The sequence below is a fragment of the Neltuma alba genome, unplaced genomic scaffold (assembly GCF_004799145.2).
Source record: "Neltuma alba isolate B1F8T4 unplaced genomic scaffold, ASM479914v2 tig00004862_pilon, whole genome shotgun sequence".
Classification (NCBI taxonomy): Eukaryota; Viridiplantae; Streptophyta; class Magnoliopsida; order Fabales; family Fabaceae; genus Neltuma; species Neltuma alba.
Genome location: NW_021633885.1, coordinates 373,151 through 391,779, shown reverse-complemented (window position 1 = coordinate 391,779; position 18,629 = coordinate 373,151). Strand labels below are relative to the sequence as shown.

General features: G+C 39.4%; 1 protein-coding gene, 1 non-coding gene and 1 pseudogene across 2 annotated transcripts; all 3 read right to left on the bottom strand.

Annotated features, from left to right (window-relative positions):
* Positions 1–1,960: 1,960 nt before the first annotated feature.
* LOC114745974 (fructose-bisphosphate aldolase 8, cytosolic) lies at positions 1,961–4,394 on the bottom strand. The gene is made up of 3 exons (XM_028934153.1): positions 4,288–4,394; positions 3,286–3,513; positions 1,961–3,071 (listed from the first exon to the last, which is right to left on the bottom strand). The coding sequence occupies exons 1-3, from the start codon at positions 4,313–4,315 to the stop codon at positions 2,251–2,253; spliced, it is 1,077 nt and encodes a 358-aa protein (XP_028789986.1). The 5' UTR covers positions 4,316–4,394; the 3' UTR covers positions 1,961–2,250.
* Positions 4,395–9,044: 4,650 nt separating this feature from the next.
* TRNAL-UAA (transfer RNA leucine (anticodon UAA)) lies at positions 9,045–9,127 on the bottom strand. The gene has a single exon. It is a non-coding gene; the product is annotated as a tRNA-Leu (tRNA).
* A 510-nt stretch (positions 9,128–9,637) lies between these two features.
* LOC114745986 (glucomannan 4-beta-mannosyltransferase 9-like) lies at positions 9,638–14,237 on the bottom strand (annotated as a pseudogene).
* Between the last annotated feature and the right edge of the window lie 4,392 nt (positions 14,238–18,629).

Sequence of the window (18,629 nt, the reverse complement as noted above, 5' to 3'; positions counted from 1 at the left end):
TACATCACACTTCCCCTTCACAACTTGACTTTCCCAGTTTTTCTGCACCTTTCCCTTCACTTTAATTTAATTCCCAGTCCTCAAATTTAGTGGCTTCGCAGTTATAAATTTAAAATTCAATATATTTGAATTACTAGTATTAAAGATTAATACTACATAAACAATTCAAGGAAGAAAATCTAAAAATATCCACGAGAGAGATGTCGAATTGGTAGATTCACCTCGCATCACCTTTCGCATAGGAAAATTATTAATAATGCTAATATTTCGCAGGAAACACGTTGTTATTTTTTATTTATTCTCGATTTATATAATTTTTAAGCCCCGTTCCATTGAAAAACTCAACTTGAATTGAATGGAGTGTAAACTGTAAAAATTAAACAAGTAGATATGGTGCTCTAACTTTACGTTTCAGCGTCTTGTTCTGCAGTCTACACATCACAATTCTTTTGGGATGTACTCGTGCACCACAGTTTTTTTTTTACCCCGGGAATTATGAATTGCAACCGTTAACTTGGCTAAGTGTGAGTTGACGCAAGAAGTACCATTAGTTAAAGCATAATTATATGTATTACTTTTTAATTTAAAATATAAAATTATTTATTATCAGTAAAACTGCCATTTTTTTATCATATATAAATAATCTACAGAGAAAAAAGAATAAGGAAATTAAATAAAAAGTGGTGTTAGGGGGAGCTTTCTCGGTCAGTGAAATTGCAGAATCCAGATTAGGAATGATGCTTTTGCAGTTTTGCCAACTTTCTGTGAGTGGGCATGCCATCACTTGCCCGACTTTCCCAGCCATCCTCTGCCACCTCGTCGAGTGGCAGTCACGCAGTGACGCATCTTTACCCCACACACACACACACTCTTTTATGGTTTCGCATCTTTCCAAAATGGTATGATTCTGTGAAAAGTATCCGTTTTAGTTTGCAGATTTATGAATGTAATGATCGCACTAGAGGTGAAGGGGCTGGCGGGCTTGGAAAAAAAAGGAAGTCATCGGTAATGGGCCCATCTTCACCAAAAGGTGAAAGTCATGGCACAACCGTCCCACCACTAGTCAAAGGGCCCATTGCAAAGCCCAATAAGTCGGGGTTTTGCACAAAAATGAACCCTTTCCTCTTTTCTGCCACTTCTCTCGCCTATCATCTCCTTCATGATTTGCAGCATTTCATGCTCACCCCACCTATCGTTACAGCTGAAACCTCACTGCCCTTGCCCCCTAGGTATCGAAAAGCACATGGTTTGTTTTGTTCAAATTAAGTGGCAATAGTTATGCGATGGAAAATTATCCAGATTTAACCTCTTTATTTTTTTCACTAATTTGATTTTAAAAAATTGAAAAACTAGATTTTTTGAACTATCGAATTTTTTAGAATAAAAAACATTAAAGTATGTCGTAATAACATAGTCAAACCGAATGGACCCAAATTTAATATAAATACGCAATTCATGGCGATGGTTTGTGGACACTTGGAACTAAAACATGATTAGGGCAAATCAACAAGATGGTGATCATATTACATCGAAATAGAGAAAGCACAAAGCGCGAATCCTAAGAAAGAAATGGGGAACCCATTGAAAGCCCCTTTAAACCGAGCAGAAATGGAACAACTTTTAAGGTACCGTGAGGCAAATGTGGCAGTGGCAGTGCAAGCTTCACTTCAGTTTTAAAATTAATTCCATAGAATAAATAAACAACCCAGCAAGCAGTCATTTCCGTATCGTTTGTCGTGAATGAAATCTGGCCGGGCGTTAACACTATATCAAAACATAGATGCCAAAATTGGCCGATAAAAGCCAGTTGGCTGCTCCGGAGCGGTCGCTCAGTTCAGCGAAAACAGTGACCCATTAGAGACTCCTTGTTTAAACCAGCATCACCAACAAACGCCAGCAACAAAGATGATTCGCGTGTAATTGACAAAGAAAGAGTGCGCGAGCAAATCTCATCCTATTCTGGTACCAAAATATTTTGTCTGATTCAAACTCAGCTTATAAAATGATAGAATTCATCTTCATTGCAAACAGCAAATAAAAACTGAGGGGTGACTGCAATCTAGGGAAATTATAAAAGCCGAAAAACAATTCAGTGTAGCTTACACAATTATTTTTGTTTTACCATATAACCCTCTTGTGAACGAGGCTGGTAAGCAAGACAGTTGACTCAAAACTATGGAAGAACACTAAAACCTTGGCGCCAATGGTGTAAAAAGCCTCAAAAGAAGAGCGGTAAGAAGCCCACACCTCTTAATACTTGTAGTCCTTAACATGGAGAGACTCTGCAGCACCCTCACCCAGCTGGGCATCGCCCTTGTAGGTTCCCAGAGTCGCCTGTGAGTTTGCCTTACATCTTGAGAGGAGTGCTGCCTGGGCCTTGGGAATGTTCTCATCCTTACCTGCCCAAGCCTTGAGAGTGCTCTGCTGAAGTGCCCTTCCAAAAGAGAAAGAAAGAGACCATGGTTTCTTCCCCTTGAGCTTGTTCATGGCATTCAAGTTGAGGGTTGCCTCCTCCTCACTCTGACCACCAGACAAGAAAACAATGGCAGGAACTGCAGCAGGAACAGTCCTCTGCAAAGCTCTAACAGTGTACTCGGCAATAACCTCTGGAGCCACCTTTGGAGCATCTGATCCAGGGGTCACCATGTTGGGCTTCAACAGAGTACCCTCCAGCAGCACATGGTGATCATTTAGAGCCTTGTAGACAGCCGCAAGAACTCGCTCGGTCACTGCAGCACACTTGTTGATGTCATGAGGTCCATCCACCAAGATCTCGGGCTCCACAATGGGAACCAGGCCGTTCTCCTGGCATAGGACCGCATAACGAGCCAAACCATAAGCATTCTCATGGATAGCTAGTTCGGATGGTTCGTTCGGGCCAATTTTGAGCACAGCACGCCATTTGGCAAATCGTGCACCGGCTTCATAATACTTCTGGCAGCGCTGAGCAAGACCATCCAAACCCTGAGTGGTGGTTTCCCCGTTGGTTCCGGCAAGCTCAACTGTACCCTTGTCAACCTTAATACCAGGGAGGACTCCCCCTTCCTTCAACACATCCACAAAGGGTTTTCCTACGCAAGTTAACATTGAACAATTACTATGCGCCGAAAATCATAGATGAATCATAACACAAAGGTATTGAAAACAGTTAGCAGAAAACCTAACAATATCAAGGCAGATAGCTCTCGGTAAGTACATGATAAAACTAGGTATGTGGATCTTGTATGAAATGATAAAAGCATTGCAATGCGTTCACCAGACATCACAATCAAAAAGCACCAGTACCTGAAGCTGTCTTTTGGTATAGAGTTTCCTCAAACAAGATCACACCACTGAGGTACTGTAGCGCACCAGGAGCAGTGAAGAGGAGCTCACGAAGGCCACGCCTGTTTGTTTCAACATTCTCAACATTAATGCTAGCAAGACGCTTGCCAATTGTACCAGTAGACTCATCAGCAGCAAGAATACCCTTTCCCGGTGTGCCAATATAAGCAGCATTGGCAATGAGTTCGTCTGCAATCGATGTCAAATTCAATGAACCAAACAGAGAAACCTGGTAAAAGCATAATTAATAGTAGATGTACAACATAGCGAAACACTACAAGCTCAATACAACATAAAAGGAAGCAACACGACGCAGTAGGGGCCAGCTCATCCATAATCCGGTAATCATTGAGCAAACCCTACCTGACTGGTTGTTATACACAGAGAAGGCTAGGATGATAGCAGATCGTGACTGTAGATGTCAACAGGAACAAAGCAGATAGAAATCTTAGGATAGCTGGATCTTCCCATTCATATTTACACACATCAGCCCAACCAAAGGCAGATCGCGAAGTGAATGCCAAAGGCGAAGGAAGACAAGCATTAGAGAGCATTATTGGTCAGGACAACTATAAACTTCCACGAGCAATGAAATCTGAAAATTCTATCCAACGAAAACACAAAAGACGATGCACGGTTTTACTTCTCCATTCGAAAAAGTTGTGAAACACAGATCTGATTCAACGATGCAGATCTGAATGAACAGAATACTTATCGTCCGCAGTCGATGATCAAAGTGCGGACAAGAGTACGATCGCAAAGAGAAGACTCGCAGAGTAAGAAAGATCACTTCTTTTCTTGTGTGGGTGACCGGGCGTGGGGAATGAGTGTGTAAGAAGCGCTTAACAATAGAGTTAGGACAGGACGATGGTAGAGGCAGTGGGAAGTGACAGAATGTGGGGGGAAAGAAAAAAATGGAAGCAAAATGAGAAGCGAGGGACAAGGAGAGGAGAGAAATGATACCTTGGTATTTGCTGACGAAGGAAGACATGGTGGGAGGCGAAATGCGGCGTCGGATGCAGGGAAGTAACGAAAATGAGAAGAACAGAGACTGGTGAGGGTTGGGGAGAAGGGGGAGAATTTATTCAAGAGGGTGGCGTGGGGAGGGGGTAGGTAGGTTACAGAGAAGCCTCCTCTTTTGAATTACTCTTTTGCCCTTGGGGTAATTAGTGTTTAGATGGCCTCTCGATTCGCGGATGGAGAGTCCATGTCGGTCAGCGCTGGATCAAAACCAAATTGCGGGGCTTAAAATGCTAGCCTTTGAATTGAGAAAAGGAGAATACTTGTATGTGTCCACATTTCACGTTAATTAGAAATAATGATATAGTAAATGTGAGATCTGGAATGAAGGGAGAACACGTGAGCAATGGACGTGAGTTTGGGAAGGAGGGAGGGGCAAGGAGGGAATAATGGGAGGAGTCAAAAACCAGCAGATGCGCCGCATGATCGCAGAAGGGTTTAGGCTTCCCACCCGCGCGTCCCCCGCCCCTCGTTTCCTCTATCACCCACTTTTGTCCTACCTCTCTTCCGTGTTTTTTTGGGTGAAGTACCTCTCTTCGGTTTTTATTCTCACTCCTAAACCCTTCCCTCCCTGTTCTTCTTCTTTTCTTTTTTTCTTCTTCTTTTTTTTCCTTTTCCCCGAGTTAAATTATTCAGTTTTCAATCTTTTTTCAATGCAAACCCAGATATCATTACTCAAAACAAAATATTACGCCTCCAATCTTAAATGTAAGATCTTTATATAAGACTTTTATATATATAAGAGTCTTACATTTAGGATGAAGGGAGTATAACTAAACCTTTTTATCACTATTACAATACAGAGGTGGAGGTTGATTAAGAATACAAAAACTATTAATAATTATAGTATGATATAATTTAACCAGAAAATCCGCAGCACGGTTTTCTGAGTAACCTGACTGAGCACACAATCTGAACCGCTCAACGGAGTGGGAGTCGCCAAATTCGGAGGAGTCAGCATCCTTCCGCTTTAACCATGTTTTCTAAGCCAACCAGCCCGTCTTTGTTTTAATTTTGGACTATCTATATTATAATTCCCCAGCTTCATTTTCATTTAATTTTTTTCTTCTGTCTTTAATATATTTTATTCTACAATATGTTTGTAAAATAAAATAGGATAAATTCTCCCGGTTAGTCCTGTCTAAAAATTTATGGCTTAAAATTTTTAATTTTGGATCGTTTATGTTAAATACGAATGATATAGACCTCATATCAAGCTCGAGCATGAATCTGGACATGACAGACTCCTCACTCCTCTAATTTTTTTCTTTTTTAATTTCTGATAGCCTCCTTTTAGTTTTAATCGTATTTTATCCGATCTATTTTTCATTTTGTTTATGATGGTGCTCTTTCTGTAAAATAGACCGTCTGACCATCCATCGCTGCGTTTTATTATTCTGCAAATACAGGGAATAAGCCCCCGCGAATAAAGAAAATGGGAGATTAAAATAACACACGGAGTACAGACCCGATCCGCAACGCCGTTATTGCACTTCACACCACCGTTATGGTGTGCCCACTTATTCATTATTCTCCACTTGTTTGTTTTTTGCCAAAATATTCTCCGCTTGTTTATACAAACTTCTTTTCCGCTTCTATATTCTCCACTCATGTTGTTTATGTTGTCTCCCTAGTAATAACATGCATTATAATCACCAGTTTATTGGTTTCAGTTATTTCTTCTGTTTACATAAAACCGTCAACTTTTTCTCAAAATAAAAAAAACTACTACTTCTGATTCTTAATATTAGAGTTAGTTGATTAATTTAAATAAATTTAAAAAATTAGTTAAATTACTTATTCGTAATAAATAATTATACTGACTACAACTACTATTTAATAAAACATTTAACATATACAATCACTACAAAGACTATCTTAAATAAATAAATATGATAGACAAAATAAATTGAAACATTATATTATGACTAAATTAAGTGTCAAATTAACTTTTATATTAGGAATAACATGCGAGAATTAAAAAATAAATTCTAATACTATTTTTACTCTTTAATGCAGCCTGCAGAGCCAAAGTACTTTTAATTGGCTTTTATATGGAATGTATAAAAGAATACCTTGATCAAATATTGTTACATAGTGTTGTCATTTAAAAATATTCAGTAACTTTTTAATATACACGCAATAATCATGAAACGAGGTGATGGCAGCTGAATGTTGTGCCGCTAAAGTCTGTGGTGGAGAGAAGTGCTATTTAAGACAGAACAAAAGGGTGGCGCGGAGGGCATAAAACGAATATCCTAACCACCAACACCAAGTAATAGCATGGAGCGAGTCGTGGAGAACATCACGAATTCACGATGGGGATGGTCCAGTTAGGGCGTTAGTGTATAATTAATGAATAACCAAAGGCAAGGTGAGGTTAGGGAGAGGAAGGGGCTGCATCAACCAGCCCAACCAGAATTGAACATATTGCAACCTCACCTGAGCGCGCCTCTATATATTATTATATGTATAGTGAGAGACCCACCGTCGAGAAACCATTTTCTAAAATAATAATCAGTGAGTTGAATGTCCACAAAATATGCACATCAGCATATGCAAATACGTGACAACAGAACCTGAATTCTATGTGGTTAATTGTCGACGGAAAGAGGCGTGCATCAGATTGTCCGGTTGTTTTTTAATGCAATTATTCGGAACCCCACCTAGCACTCTTGGACACATCACACATATAAATATTATATGGAAATTATTTTGTATTCACAGGATATATACGTCATGGGAAGGACGGCGAGGCGAGGGAGTGATGTGGCACTACAAGATGCCAGCAGTGGTAGCTGACAGGGATGAATCTTCTGAGGATGTGATCTAAATCTTCGTTATTATTTCTGCATATCTCTCACGCGTAGCTTCTGCCGTCATGTGCCTTGGAAACTTCTCACTATTTTGTCAGCAATTTGTTTTTAAAATAATAGCCATAGTACAGGTCCTGGCCATTTCCTGCTCTTGCTTCCAGGGAGGAATAGTGGCTGCAATTTGGGAGAACGTCACATAGCGGCAGTCGTCGGCCGTGAAATCTATGATTGAGTCTTTCATCAGTTATGTGGCGCTAAAAAGCTGCGTTTGGAACCCATCAATCGAAGCCAGGCTTCACATCCGTCATCTCTATACTCATAAGGAAAGACGAGTTTGATTGATTGAGATACTAAGAGATACTTTTGACATGATAAAGCACAAAATTTGTTTGGTGACAAGACCAGTTATAGAGTGACATGTCATTTAAAAAGCTTTGGAGATACCAAGCCTGGCACCCCCCTGTAAGCTTCAAGAACACCACCGTCCACCCAGTCTCAGATGATTTGCACTAAAAGTTTTAAAGCTGTTCCTGCTAAAATGAAACAAGCACTATCAATTACCCAACAAATCGTATTCAGGTTGAATAAGCAATTGACGAGGAAATATCAAACTTTCAAAAGGAAGATGGCTGATATAAAAAAAGAACCGTTAATAATGTTATTAGAACATGGCCGGTAATGTCGAGCCCGTTTCTTAAATGGACAGAATGGAGCTCTATTTAAACATCACATGGTGATATCCATTATGTTGCCCACTTGTTTACGTCGGATCATGGGGGGCTCAACCTCCTTTGCTTTACAAGAGAAAAAACCTTTAAATCAGACTGTTAGCATTACCATCTGTGGGACACTGATTATTAAGGCCTTCGGTAAACATACACTTTGCATGGATAATGGGACCCCAGGCAGTTGTGTATTTCTACCGGCCCTCTCAACATCATTGTCTGAGTTGGTCAGGTAAGCAGCCCCCTTGAACATCCACTCATCCCTTTCCCAACACTAAACATCTTCAAATAGCTCGCCACAGAACACACACAAGCATTGACTTTCATTTGATGGAACCATTGTATCCACCATCCAGTTCAGTCTTGTCTGCTTTCTCACGGGATGCGTCTACAGAATTGGTAGACTCAGATTCTGTTGAATATTCAACCTTGCCAGCAATCCACTCACTTGACTGCACATACCATCTTCTTGATGCCTGAATTAAACCATTTTGTTCCTTTTCCCTGGTGGCATGCCATACCCAGTGTCCATTAAATTGTTCCTGATGTCTAAGCCTAAGGCGACAAGTGCTGCACTGATGCGAAAGATCATCCCATAGTTCGCTGATCACAGATTAAATCGTCGGATTACATCAGGCTTAAACTCCAAGCCAGTGAGGTTTCTTACTTCTGCGGTGGTTGACTGTGATAATGAAACATCTACCTCATCTCCAGTTGATGATACATGGACAGCTGAAGAACGAGAAACAGAAGCAACTGGTGAAGATGACTCCCGACTTGGCAGATATCAACCCCCTTGCAACTAATGAGCTTAAAAGGTTTGAAATTGGACATGAGGCATCGATGGAATTTGAGATCCGAGCTGAGGCACAACTCACAGTAAAGGAAGCTGGAGGTAGATCAGATGTCCTATGTGATTGTCCAACCTTTATCAGGTTAGATGACTCGTCTTCTGAAGTAGCCTTTATCTCTTGTTTGGTTAAGAAACATGATAAAAAACAAACATCCCAAGTTATCCATCCGTATTCGTGATTTTACTTGTAGATTTTAGACAACCTAAAAAAGATGCTGTAAAATTTGTCCTTCCCTTTAGACGGATTCTACCGTGAAAAGGGAGATACAAATGTGATGAGTTGGCTACTGTATCGAAAAATAAAAGTGCAGGCTGTGGGGTTCGAACCCACGCGTACTTATGTGCAGAAGATCTTAAGTCTTCCCCCTTAACCTCTCGGGCAAACCTGCTTGTACGAAGGCTTTCGTCAATCGCATGTAGTAAATAATTCTTTAAGAACGAAAGAAGCCTCCAAAACTGTTCTCTTTCCCAATAAGTTTGGGCGCGTTGTGACCAGCTTCCTGCCGCCCACATACATATATTCTATATTTTTATCATTTTAGCAAATATAGCTATTTTTCAATTTTGAAAAACAGAAACAGGGAAGAAACGAGGACGTTCAAATCCTTTGGCCGGTATTACCTGAGATGTGGCGGTAACTGAGTTCAATTTTAGTTATGGAGGCGAGGATTCCCAAGCTTACTGAAGGAAAAGGAACAAACTGATGTTTTTATTCTAAATGTGGATCTTACTGTCTAAACTACGAACATTCGCCCATGCGATCCAAAGACTGAGTTCCCAATGCCAATTTAAGTATTTAACAGTAACACGGCCCGAGTGAGAGTTGAATATCCATTACGGAACTGTTTCGTATTGCTGAAATGGTTTATTTGTAGAAGATACAAAGGAAAGAAGGGGCATATTAAGAGTAAAGTACCAAACGAAAATTAAGAGCTGCAAAATCTCCCCATCCATCCAATCAAAGCTGCTTCGCCTGCTGAGGATTAATGCCGTTTAACTCTTTTGAGATCCTTTTTCTGTATACTTCATATGGGGAAGAACACTTGTAATTTCTTATCGTGTCTGGATATTCAATATTCACAGGAAAACTAACACTTCTGAGGCACGGCTATTTATGGACTTGTATCCTTGAAGAATCACCATCCTTTCTTATTCTACCATACTCCATCCGCCAGAACTTGCTAGAAACAGAATATATCACAGTCCTGAGATGACGAAGACACGGTCACTGAAACTGCCAAGTGAAGATCACTTCATGTCGCAAAGTTCATCCTTTCTACGAGTTGGGAACAAAGGTGCCAACATATCCAAACGCCATGATGAAGAAGGCAACTGCTTGTATATAAAGGAATATGAAGTAATGGTTTTTCCCAAACAGGAAATCGTAGCAGCCACAGAAGAAGAGGTAAACTCCAAACCCCAAGCACACTATCCTGTCATAACCGAGAATGAAAGAGGAGTTGAAAGAAACGAAGACCTCGGAGTTCCCACTGCATTAAGAAGGGTGATGATGGAAGGTATATATACAGCTCCCCACTTGGGGACCACGACCTCAGGCACGACGACGGTTGCGGGCAATACTACGCAATAGAATATGAATGTGTTGAGGTGGGCTATAACTTTGCGAACAAAAAAGAAGCTGTAGATCACATGTATCTTCTTCCACAAGGACACCTTCTGCAGCATATAAATGAACGAAGTGGGTGAACAGAACAAGACAGCATTGATACTTTGCATTTCTGATATTACAAGCAGGCAACAATGCATACCTTGTTGGTCATAATATCCCACGCCATTTTCCTGAAAAGATTGGCCGGACCGCAAGACCAGCGATGCTGCTGGTAACGATACGCCTTGAAAGTGCTTGGCAGTTCGTTTTTAAAACCTGAGGCCATATGTATCACCCGGGTCAAAGAGGAAGAATTTTCACAAACGGAGAAATATTAGTGTTGAGATGTGAACCTGTAAATTGCCTAAGTAGAGGAATTTCCACCCTTTGAGACTGGCCCTCACAGCGAGGTCCATATCTTCCACAGTGGTCCTATCCTTTCCAGCCACCGGCCTCGTTCAGAGCTGAGATTCTCCACACTCCCGCAGTCCCTGCATCGTTATAAGACCACAGAACTGGCTGTGACTTCATATCATCGTGACAGAACAGAATTGTAAAATATTTGCCCTGGGATTACCATTGAATCCGAAGAAGGCATAAGTGGAAGATCCCACTTCTTGTTCCACTGTAAAATGATAATCCAGCGACATCTCCTGCATTCTTGTCATCATACACTCGTCCGAATTCACTGCAAAAAGTAAAACATTGTTACATTCATATTTCTTCTCCTGTCACCATTCAACTTCGCTAGCCAAGCTACCATTGTCGTATGACAATTTTGAAAAGCAAAATTTGCACTCTACTGAGCATTCTAAAATTAAATATGGTCATGCTGAAAAGAACATAAAGTTGACTTGGTTCTCGAGACTCTTGAACCAACAATTTTGACTGAAAATAATAAATTCTAACATTTTTCAACTATAATGATGAGCTTGTCCTGAATTTTTTAGAAATTGGTATAATATCGTTTTTTTATTTTTTATATACCCATCATTTCTTTTTCCCCCTTACTACATGTAAGTATTGCCACTGGAATTTTCTGAAATAAATAAGAAATATATTTGCTGCGACATGAGACACGTCAGCTTCATTGTTTCATTGGACTGACGATTTATTTCTTTGACGCGCACGTTCCTTTTTCTTATTTCTAAGTGTTACTGAAGCTCAGTTTATTTTTTTTTTCCGAACACATCAATATTAGAGTTATTATTCATATAATTATTTATATTTAAAAATGTATACAAAATAATTGATTTGGCTTGATGCATGAAGAATAGCATTGGCCTCCATCCTAATTAGTTATCTTCGTCTAATATTATTCTTTTAACCCGAAATCTTTTATTCATTGGATGTGAAAGGAAGATATTTTGAACAAAATCAGGGTAAGCTCAGTGCTGCGAGATATCTTGACCTTCTTTTTCTTGGGTATTTAAAACTTATCATCCATTTGCTGACAAAAAAAAAAAGAAGAGAAGCTTGTTATCCATCTAACACAGAAAATTTCAATCCTAGATGCCCGCTAGAATAATTCAAGGTATGGGGCTGCTTTTCAACTACTATGTGGCGGCAAAAGCTATTTATGGTTAGTGGACTGTGGCCTCATCAATTATCCCGTTTTAGCAAATCTTGCAAGGCACTCGCAAAACACGGGAAAGCCCGGAGACTCTCCACGAGAGAACTTGGTCTCTGGTCTCAATTATTCACTTCCGATGACATTGAACGTTAATTTATTAATCCTAAGCTCCCAACCAAATCTGATTTTTGCTTTCCCACATGTGAAGCGCTGGCCCAGTGTATCTGACTTTTCGGCCACGGAAATTATCATGGCTGCTGCTATAAATAAACTGTACTGACTGTTGACCACCACTAAATACAGGGGACTCATCGTCTCTCAGTTTGTGGAAAACTTTTCATCACAGATTGTACTGCAACAATCCCCGACTTTCCACGGGATCCAGACAAAACGATACCAGTCTAAGTTGGACAATAAAATATCACTTGCAACTCAAATCTCAATTGCCTTGTGGGTTTTGCACGAATTACTATTTTTGTTCAGGTGAAAAACATTTTTTTTAATTGTTGTACCGTTATTTGATATTGTATTATCAGATGAAATTTAATGACTGTCGAGTTCCACTAAGATAGGTTTTTCATCCAATCCTCAGCCCTGCTCAAGAAGAATCAAATATCTCCTATCTAAACTATCTGGGGGGAAAGAATCTTATGTTCGACTCAAATACCAATACATTTTTTTAATCACTGCTTCAAAAATATAAATTATCAATTAATATTCACATATTTAAGAATTCAAATTTTTAAGTGCCCGTCGTGTGAGTTAAATTTAGACGTCGCAAGTGTGATTTATATGTGTATTCGACTATTCATTTGGACTTTGGAGGCGAGGATAAAAAAGGGTCCCACCAAAGGAAGAGGTGATTATACTCCCATACGTGGTTTAAAATTTAAATCCAAGACAACTGACCTTGGGCTAATTATAATTAGAGTGATTTGAAAGATGACTAGATGAGATGGGACCTATCTCTCCCCAGCCAAACGGAAAAATGGCCGACCGACAATCGTCTAAAATCAATGTGCAATTTCAGAAGTTACAAGCAGAAACTGTAGAAAAAGGCGACTTACCGAACTTCCAGCGAGCCTGAACAAGAGCGAGTTGAGGATTGTGGACAAGGAAAGGGATGGTGCGCCACAGGAAATCAGGCTCCGGTTGAAAATCTGCATCCAAAATGGCAACGTAGTCGCACTGCTTCACGTAACTTCGCTTCATGCCTTCTTTCAGAGCCCCTGCTTTGTACCCGTTTCTGTTGTCCCTTACTTCGTACTTTATGTTTATGCCTTTGCTCGCCCATCTCCCGCATTCCATCTCCACCAAGCTCTGCATTATTTACTTTTTCACCTCTCGGAGCCACTGAATAATTCTCCATGCACATACATAAACAGAAATGCCTTTCCCTACCTTAATCGCTGGGTCGGTGGAATCGTCCAGAACTTGTATTATGATCCTATCCGAAGGCCAAGAAAGCCCACAGGCTGCTCCAATGGACAGATGATATACCTGCATTTTACATGACAACAAGCATATCGAAGTGAATATCAAGGGTTAAGCAATGTGTGTTCTGTTTATTACGAGGCCAGAAGTTGTTAATTAATGCAGAGAACCTCTCGTTCGTTGTACATTGGGATTTGAACAAGCACCATTGGATAAGCTGAGTTGCCCAGCTCCAAGTCGTCCTTCATTGCCTCCCATTTGTAACGCTTCTCTGGTTTTCGCCCAAACAGTTTCACCAGGGTGATAACGATGCCCATGTACACCCTCTCGATGAACATCAACAACGACATGATCAGGCACAGAACCACCGCTATTCTCAGAAGCGGAACGATCAATGGGGCTCTGATTTGACTCCAAATCAACCCAATCTGCAGGGCAATGTCATCTCTGGCCCCTTGAATCGCATCCGGTAGAGTAGTAGCGGATGAAACCCGATCCATGACAAATATTGTACCGAACTTACAGAGCAGCCAAGCCTCACTAGTGAGAAGGATTTAAAAGAACAGGCTTTGCTCAAGAAGATGGAATATATCCCTTCTTCTCTGCTGTTATTTGCTTCTGAGGCAAGCAAAACAATGGAAGTAGATCTGGAATGTCAGGTAATCTTTGCTCCGAGCCCCACCAGCTAGCAAAGACTCACGAGGAAGCAAGGAGGACAACGGTGGGAGATCTCAAAGTAAGGACCTGTGAGCAATGAGGGGGAACACGGAAAAGCAAATGGGGTTGCGTGCCTGCCTTTTCACCTTTCTGAAGTGAAAGTCAAAACCTTCTCAGCCTCTACCTTCTATCATCAGACGAGAAGAGAAGCAGAAGCTGGAAAACACCACACTGACAAGAGCGCAAGCAGAGAATAAAGGAAACGCGAAAGAGGAAAATCAGAGCATTAAAAAATATATATATAGGGAGAAAAGAGCGGGCGAGGAATGAAAGAATGTTTTTTTAGCAAGAGCCGTGTGTCTTGGGTGGTATCTTCTCTCTCGTCGCCCTTTTTATAATGTTTCCTTCCGCTCCTCATGCCTCCCACCTTAATCCGCCACCACACTGTCACTGTTCTTTATCGCTTTCTGTGGAACTCTTCCGCATTAAATAACTGGCTAAATTGCCCGCATCAGATCAACCAAACTACTTTGTAAGATAAATTACTTATAAATAGTATGATTTATTGTAACATTTTATGTTTTACTGTCAGATAACAAAAAAGATCACATCTTATATTTTTTAAGATTATATTAAAAATATTTTTTCCCATTTCGCTGTATATTTTATTCCATTATATTCTATTCCTAATTAACATGTTTTGAAAACGTCGGCGCTCGAACTCTGCCCAACGATCAAATCATACATTCTGAAATCTTTGGAGTATATTATCTATATATATATATATATATATATATATATTGTCACTGCTGATCAGCATAATCAATTCAACTGATGGAACAAAGGCAAGAAAAAGAAATGCGAAGAAGTAAGAAACGAACGAGCAAGCGGAGAAGTCCATTTACCCGTTTGCCCTTGTTATTGTCTCATTTGCTGATTTACATGACTTCCGTAAACGTAATATTTCGTCGCGCCTGGTAGATTTTTTTTTTTTTTTGAATGTCCAACGGGATGATAACTTGTTTGGCATAATAATTTCATAGAATTTCGATAAAGAGGCCACCTCACTTGTGGTTTAGTGGCCCCATAAAGCTGAGGTTATAGTTAATATGGTATAATTTGATCAGAATTAGACAAAATCAAATCGTGAAAATCTCGACGGTTATTGCTGGGGCTAGAGCACAAAATTGCTCCGCGCTAATTAATAATTAACCTAGTTATGCTGTCAATCTATTACATAATTCAATCATTTTCATACCTAATATTCTTTTCCCCTCTGCCAGCATCATTCAATTTAAGTACAAGGGGAATAATCACCCACGAAACAAAAAAAAGGAATCATTTGTCAATGTTACTCCCATGACTTATTTTACATATATATTAGGCGAAAGAATTTAGAGGACGCGATTACCAATTACAAAAAACCAGGCCTCTTGGAGTTTGCACTGTAGCTTACGTAAGGAGAGCAAACTGGGGGCTGTTGCAGGATATTATAAACGATCATAATCACTGGTAACATATCTTTCTAAATCTTCACCTAAAACTCGGGCATGTGGTCAAATTATATATAAATAGAATTCTTAATCAGCGTGTTGATTTCATTATTAAAAGTAAACTTAAATTTCATCCTGTTCATCATTATTAATCATGGACTACCTTGGCTATGCTCATTAATCTTATCTTACATCCTCTTATTATTTTAACACCCCGTCGTACAGACAAATGTAACGAAAATTTATCTGTATTATGAACCATCGTTGGATTTCTTCACTGGTAAAATTTCGGTGACAAAAACAATTAATTGCAGCTTGCTAGGTGATTACAAAGTGAACCTTTTTGTACCTAATGAACACGTTAGTGATGATATTATTATAAAATAGCTAGTTGTCACAAATCTTTCTTAATCCCCACCTAATAATATTCAAGCATCGGTCAACATAAATGTATGCTGTGCAATCAATGGCATTAAGGACAAACCGCTAATTAAGATCAAAACTTCAACCAGTGAATCATTTACACAGTGCTGTTATTCATCCATCCTTACCATTTCGAAACATGATTTTTGGTGATCCCTTCATGTTTCTTTGTCTTGCAGGCGAAGAAAAGCGTCCCCAGAAAATATACGTATTTCAGCTGTTAAAACTCACTTATAAAAGTGTGAAGAAGAAGCCAGAATTAACAAGGGATCTTTACTCCACGTACAATGCTCCAACAGAAGGAAGCACGTTACTTTTTTTCCTTTTCAAAAGCAGAAATAGATCCCTCATGGATCGATTCTATAATCAAATGTCCAACTATATATGGAATTACATTTACAATTCCAGATTCGTACATTGAAGAAGAAAAGATACTGCTGTGTTAGCTTCTTCTAACAAAATGTTAAGATGGGGCAGGTAGAGATGGAAGCTAAAAGTTGGTTTCGTGGAGCACCTACTGATATACCATGGAAAATAACACATGGGTTATGATGGTGCATCTATTTTGTCTCCAAATCATTTAGTAGTACAGAGACACCGAGTAGGGCTGCTGGGTTGGGTATAATGGGTGGTGAGCTTTCTAGATATCCTCTGCAATATGCTTTTAGTGTGCCTGCACATGTCATTGTAAGATTGGACATTCCACCTTATTCCACTCTAGTTATACTTCAACCCTAAGCTTGTCCACAGGTCTTCTTCTTCTTCACAGTGTTGACTCCTCTGTATTCTTCAGGAATAACACCGATAGTGCCATTGCTCCGGGTGCGTACCGTGTTCGAAGTGGGAAAAAAATTATTACGGAAAAATTATGCACCGAAAGGTGTAATAAATTGTCAGTTCAAATACATTATTCTTTTTTGGCCTGCTATTATAAGCAGTTGCCATGTTCGGATCAGTAATTATTTTAATCATTACATCATTTACTTGACATGTATATACAGACTCTTCTCTTATAAGCTCAATTTGCCTGCTTAACCAGACTACTTTGCTTTGAAAAAATAAAAATGCAGAAGCTTTTGATATAACATGAACATACATATATACACACGTATTGTTAAGTACAGAAAGCTGGTGGGACAATTCTAGAGTAATGTGTTTTTCTTTGGATTCTTTATGGAAGGACCCTTTTCACCATTATAATTTTCGGCATGGTTTATCATTACTGTGGTCGTTTGTTGGCCAAGGAAACTGCCAGGTAATGATCCAATTAAACACAGATGCTTTAGCTAATCATATCCACAATGATCACACACAGACTCCTTAGTTGACAATTATCATCTGCATGCAATTCAAATATATGTGGTCACGAAGCCACACTCATTATGTCATTGATTTTATTATGTAATTCACACTGCCAATAAAATTATGTTGCTATAATACCAATATCCATCTTGTGTTGTTTTTCTTTTTCCTCTGCCGTTGCCAAATATCGCAACCACCTCTGGTCTCTATTTCTTTTTTAAAAAAAACTTATAGTATTTTTACTCTGTTTTAAGGAGAATATAGACACGGATTGCTATAACTGATCATCATGCTAGCGGTTTGAATCTTCTGTACGAAAAATGAATTTCTAAGAGACGGACAAGATAGGGGAGAGGTGAGATATACACTTATCTGTTTATCACGAATATATTTTTCTGTCAAACAAGAGACCCCTTTCCTTGCTTGAATTTTGTTTTTTTGTGAATGATTTGGTTGCGTTTGGGTTTTTACTTGTGTTTAATAAAGCGTAATTTTTTATTTTGTTTTTTAGTTGCTCTATCCAAACCTCATCATGTAACGTCTTCTTGACAAATTAGAACCACTTTTTTCCATCCTACCGTGATATCAGATGTGATGGCATGATAGAATAGTAACCTTCTATATTGTTCAATTTTCATTTTATATTTTCTTTCAAGAATTTACTGACAATGTGTGTTAGCTCAAATAAAATAAAGCAGCTAGAAAGAGGACATGGTTTAACGTTCAAAAGTGCGAGCTAGTTAGATTCGCCTTTTAATAAGTGTTGCATAAATACGTTGAAGCAATTCGGTGCTAACGTTTAAGAATTTCCATTATTGAGCTTTAGTTAGAAGCGCTTAATGACACAATAACCGCACTGAAAAGCCCAGGACATCTCAGATAGTCAGAAGAAATACGAAGACTAAAAAGAGCAGGCGACAGGTCGTTTTACCGTAAACCGTTCAAAGTCCTTCCACTACAAGTTTTAGGTCGACTGAAGTAGGAACAGCGACCCCTATGGCTATCATGTAATGGAAATCTCACCTCAAACTGAGTATTGTGATATCCGAGGAACTTAAACGAATCATACATCCACCGACTTAACCATCCTCGACGGTGATGCTTCTACTACACTAGACATTCTGCTCATGCCCTCAAACGGTCCACATAGCTAGAAAATGACATTGCGATTAGAGAAGATCAAGAAAGAAAACGCACAAGTTTGAGCCTACCTCTTTGTTTATTGGGTGATCGTATCCATTTTGATTAAGCATAAAAAAAATTATTAACAGAGTTTAAGGTGGCCTGCCATTTCAATGAATAAATCATTTAGATATGTGCAATTTAATGGAACAGTAGGGGCATCCGGGAAGCATCTCATCATTTTAGCTCGTGAAAATCTGTCCACATTAAACGAATCG

Bases quoted from the DNA above. Each gene is read 5' to 3' on its own strand.
- LOC114745974 (XM_028934153.1), bottom strand. From the start codon at position 4,315: ATGTCTTCCTTCGTCAGCAAATACCAAG. The intron at 3,514-4,287 runs GTATCATTTCTC...CATCGATTGCAG, and splicing joins CTTCGTCAGCAAATACCAAG to ACGAACTCATTGCCAATGCT. The intron at 3,072-3,285 runs GTACTGGTGCTT...TAACTTGCGTAG, and splicing joins ATACCAAAAGACAGCTTCAG to GAAAACCCTTTGTGGATGTG.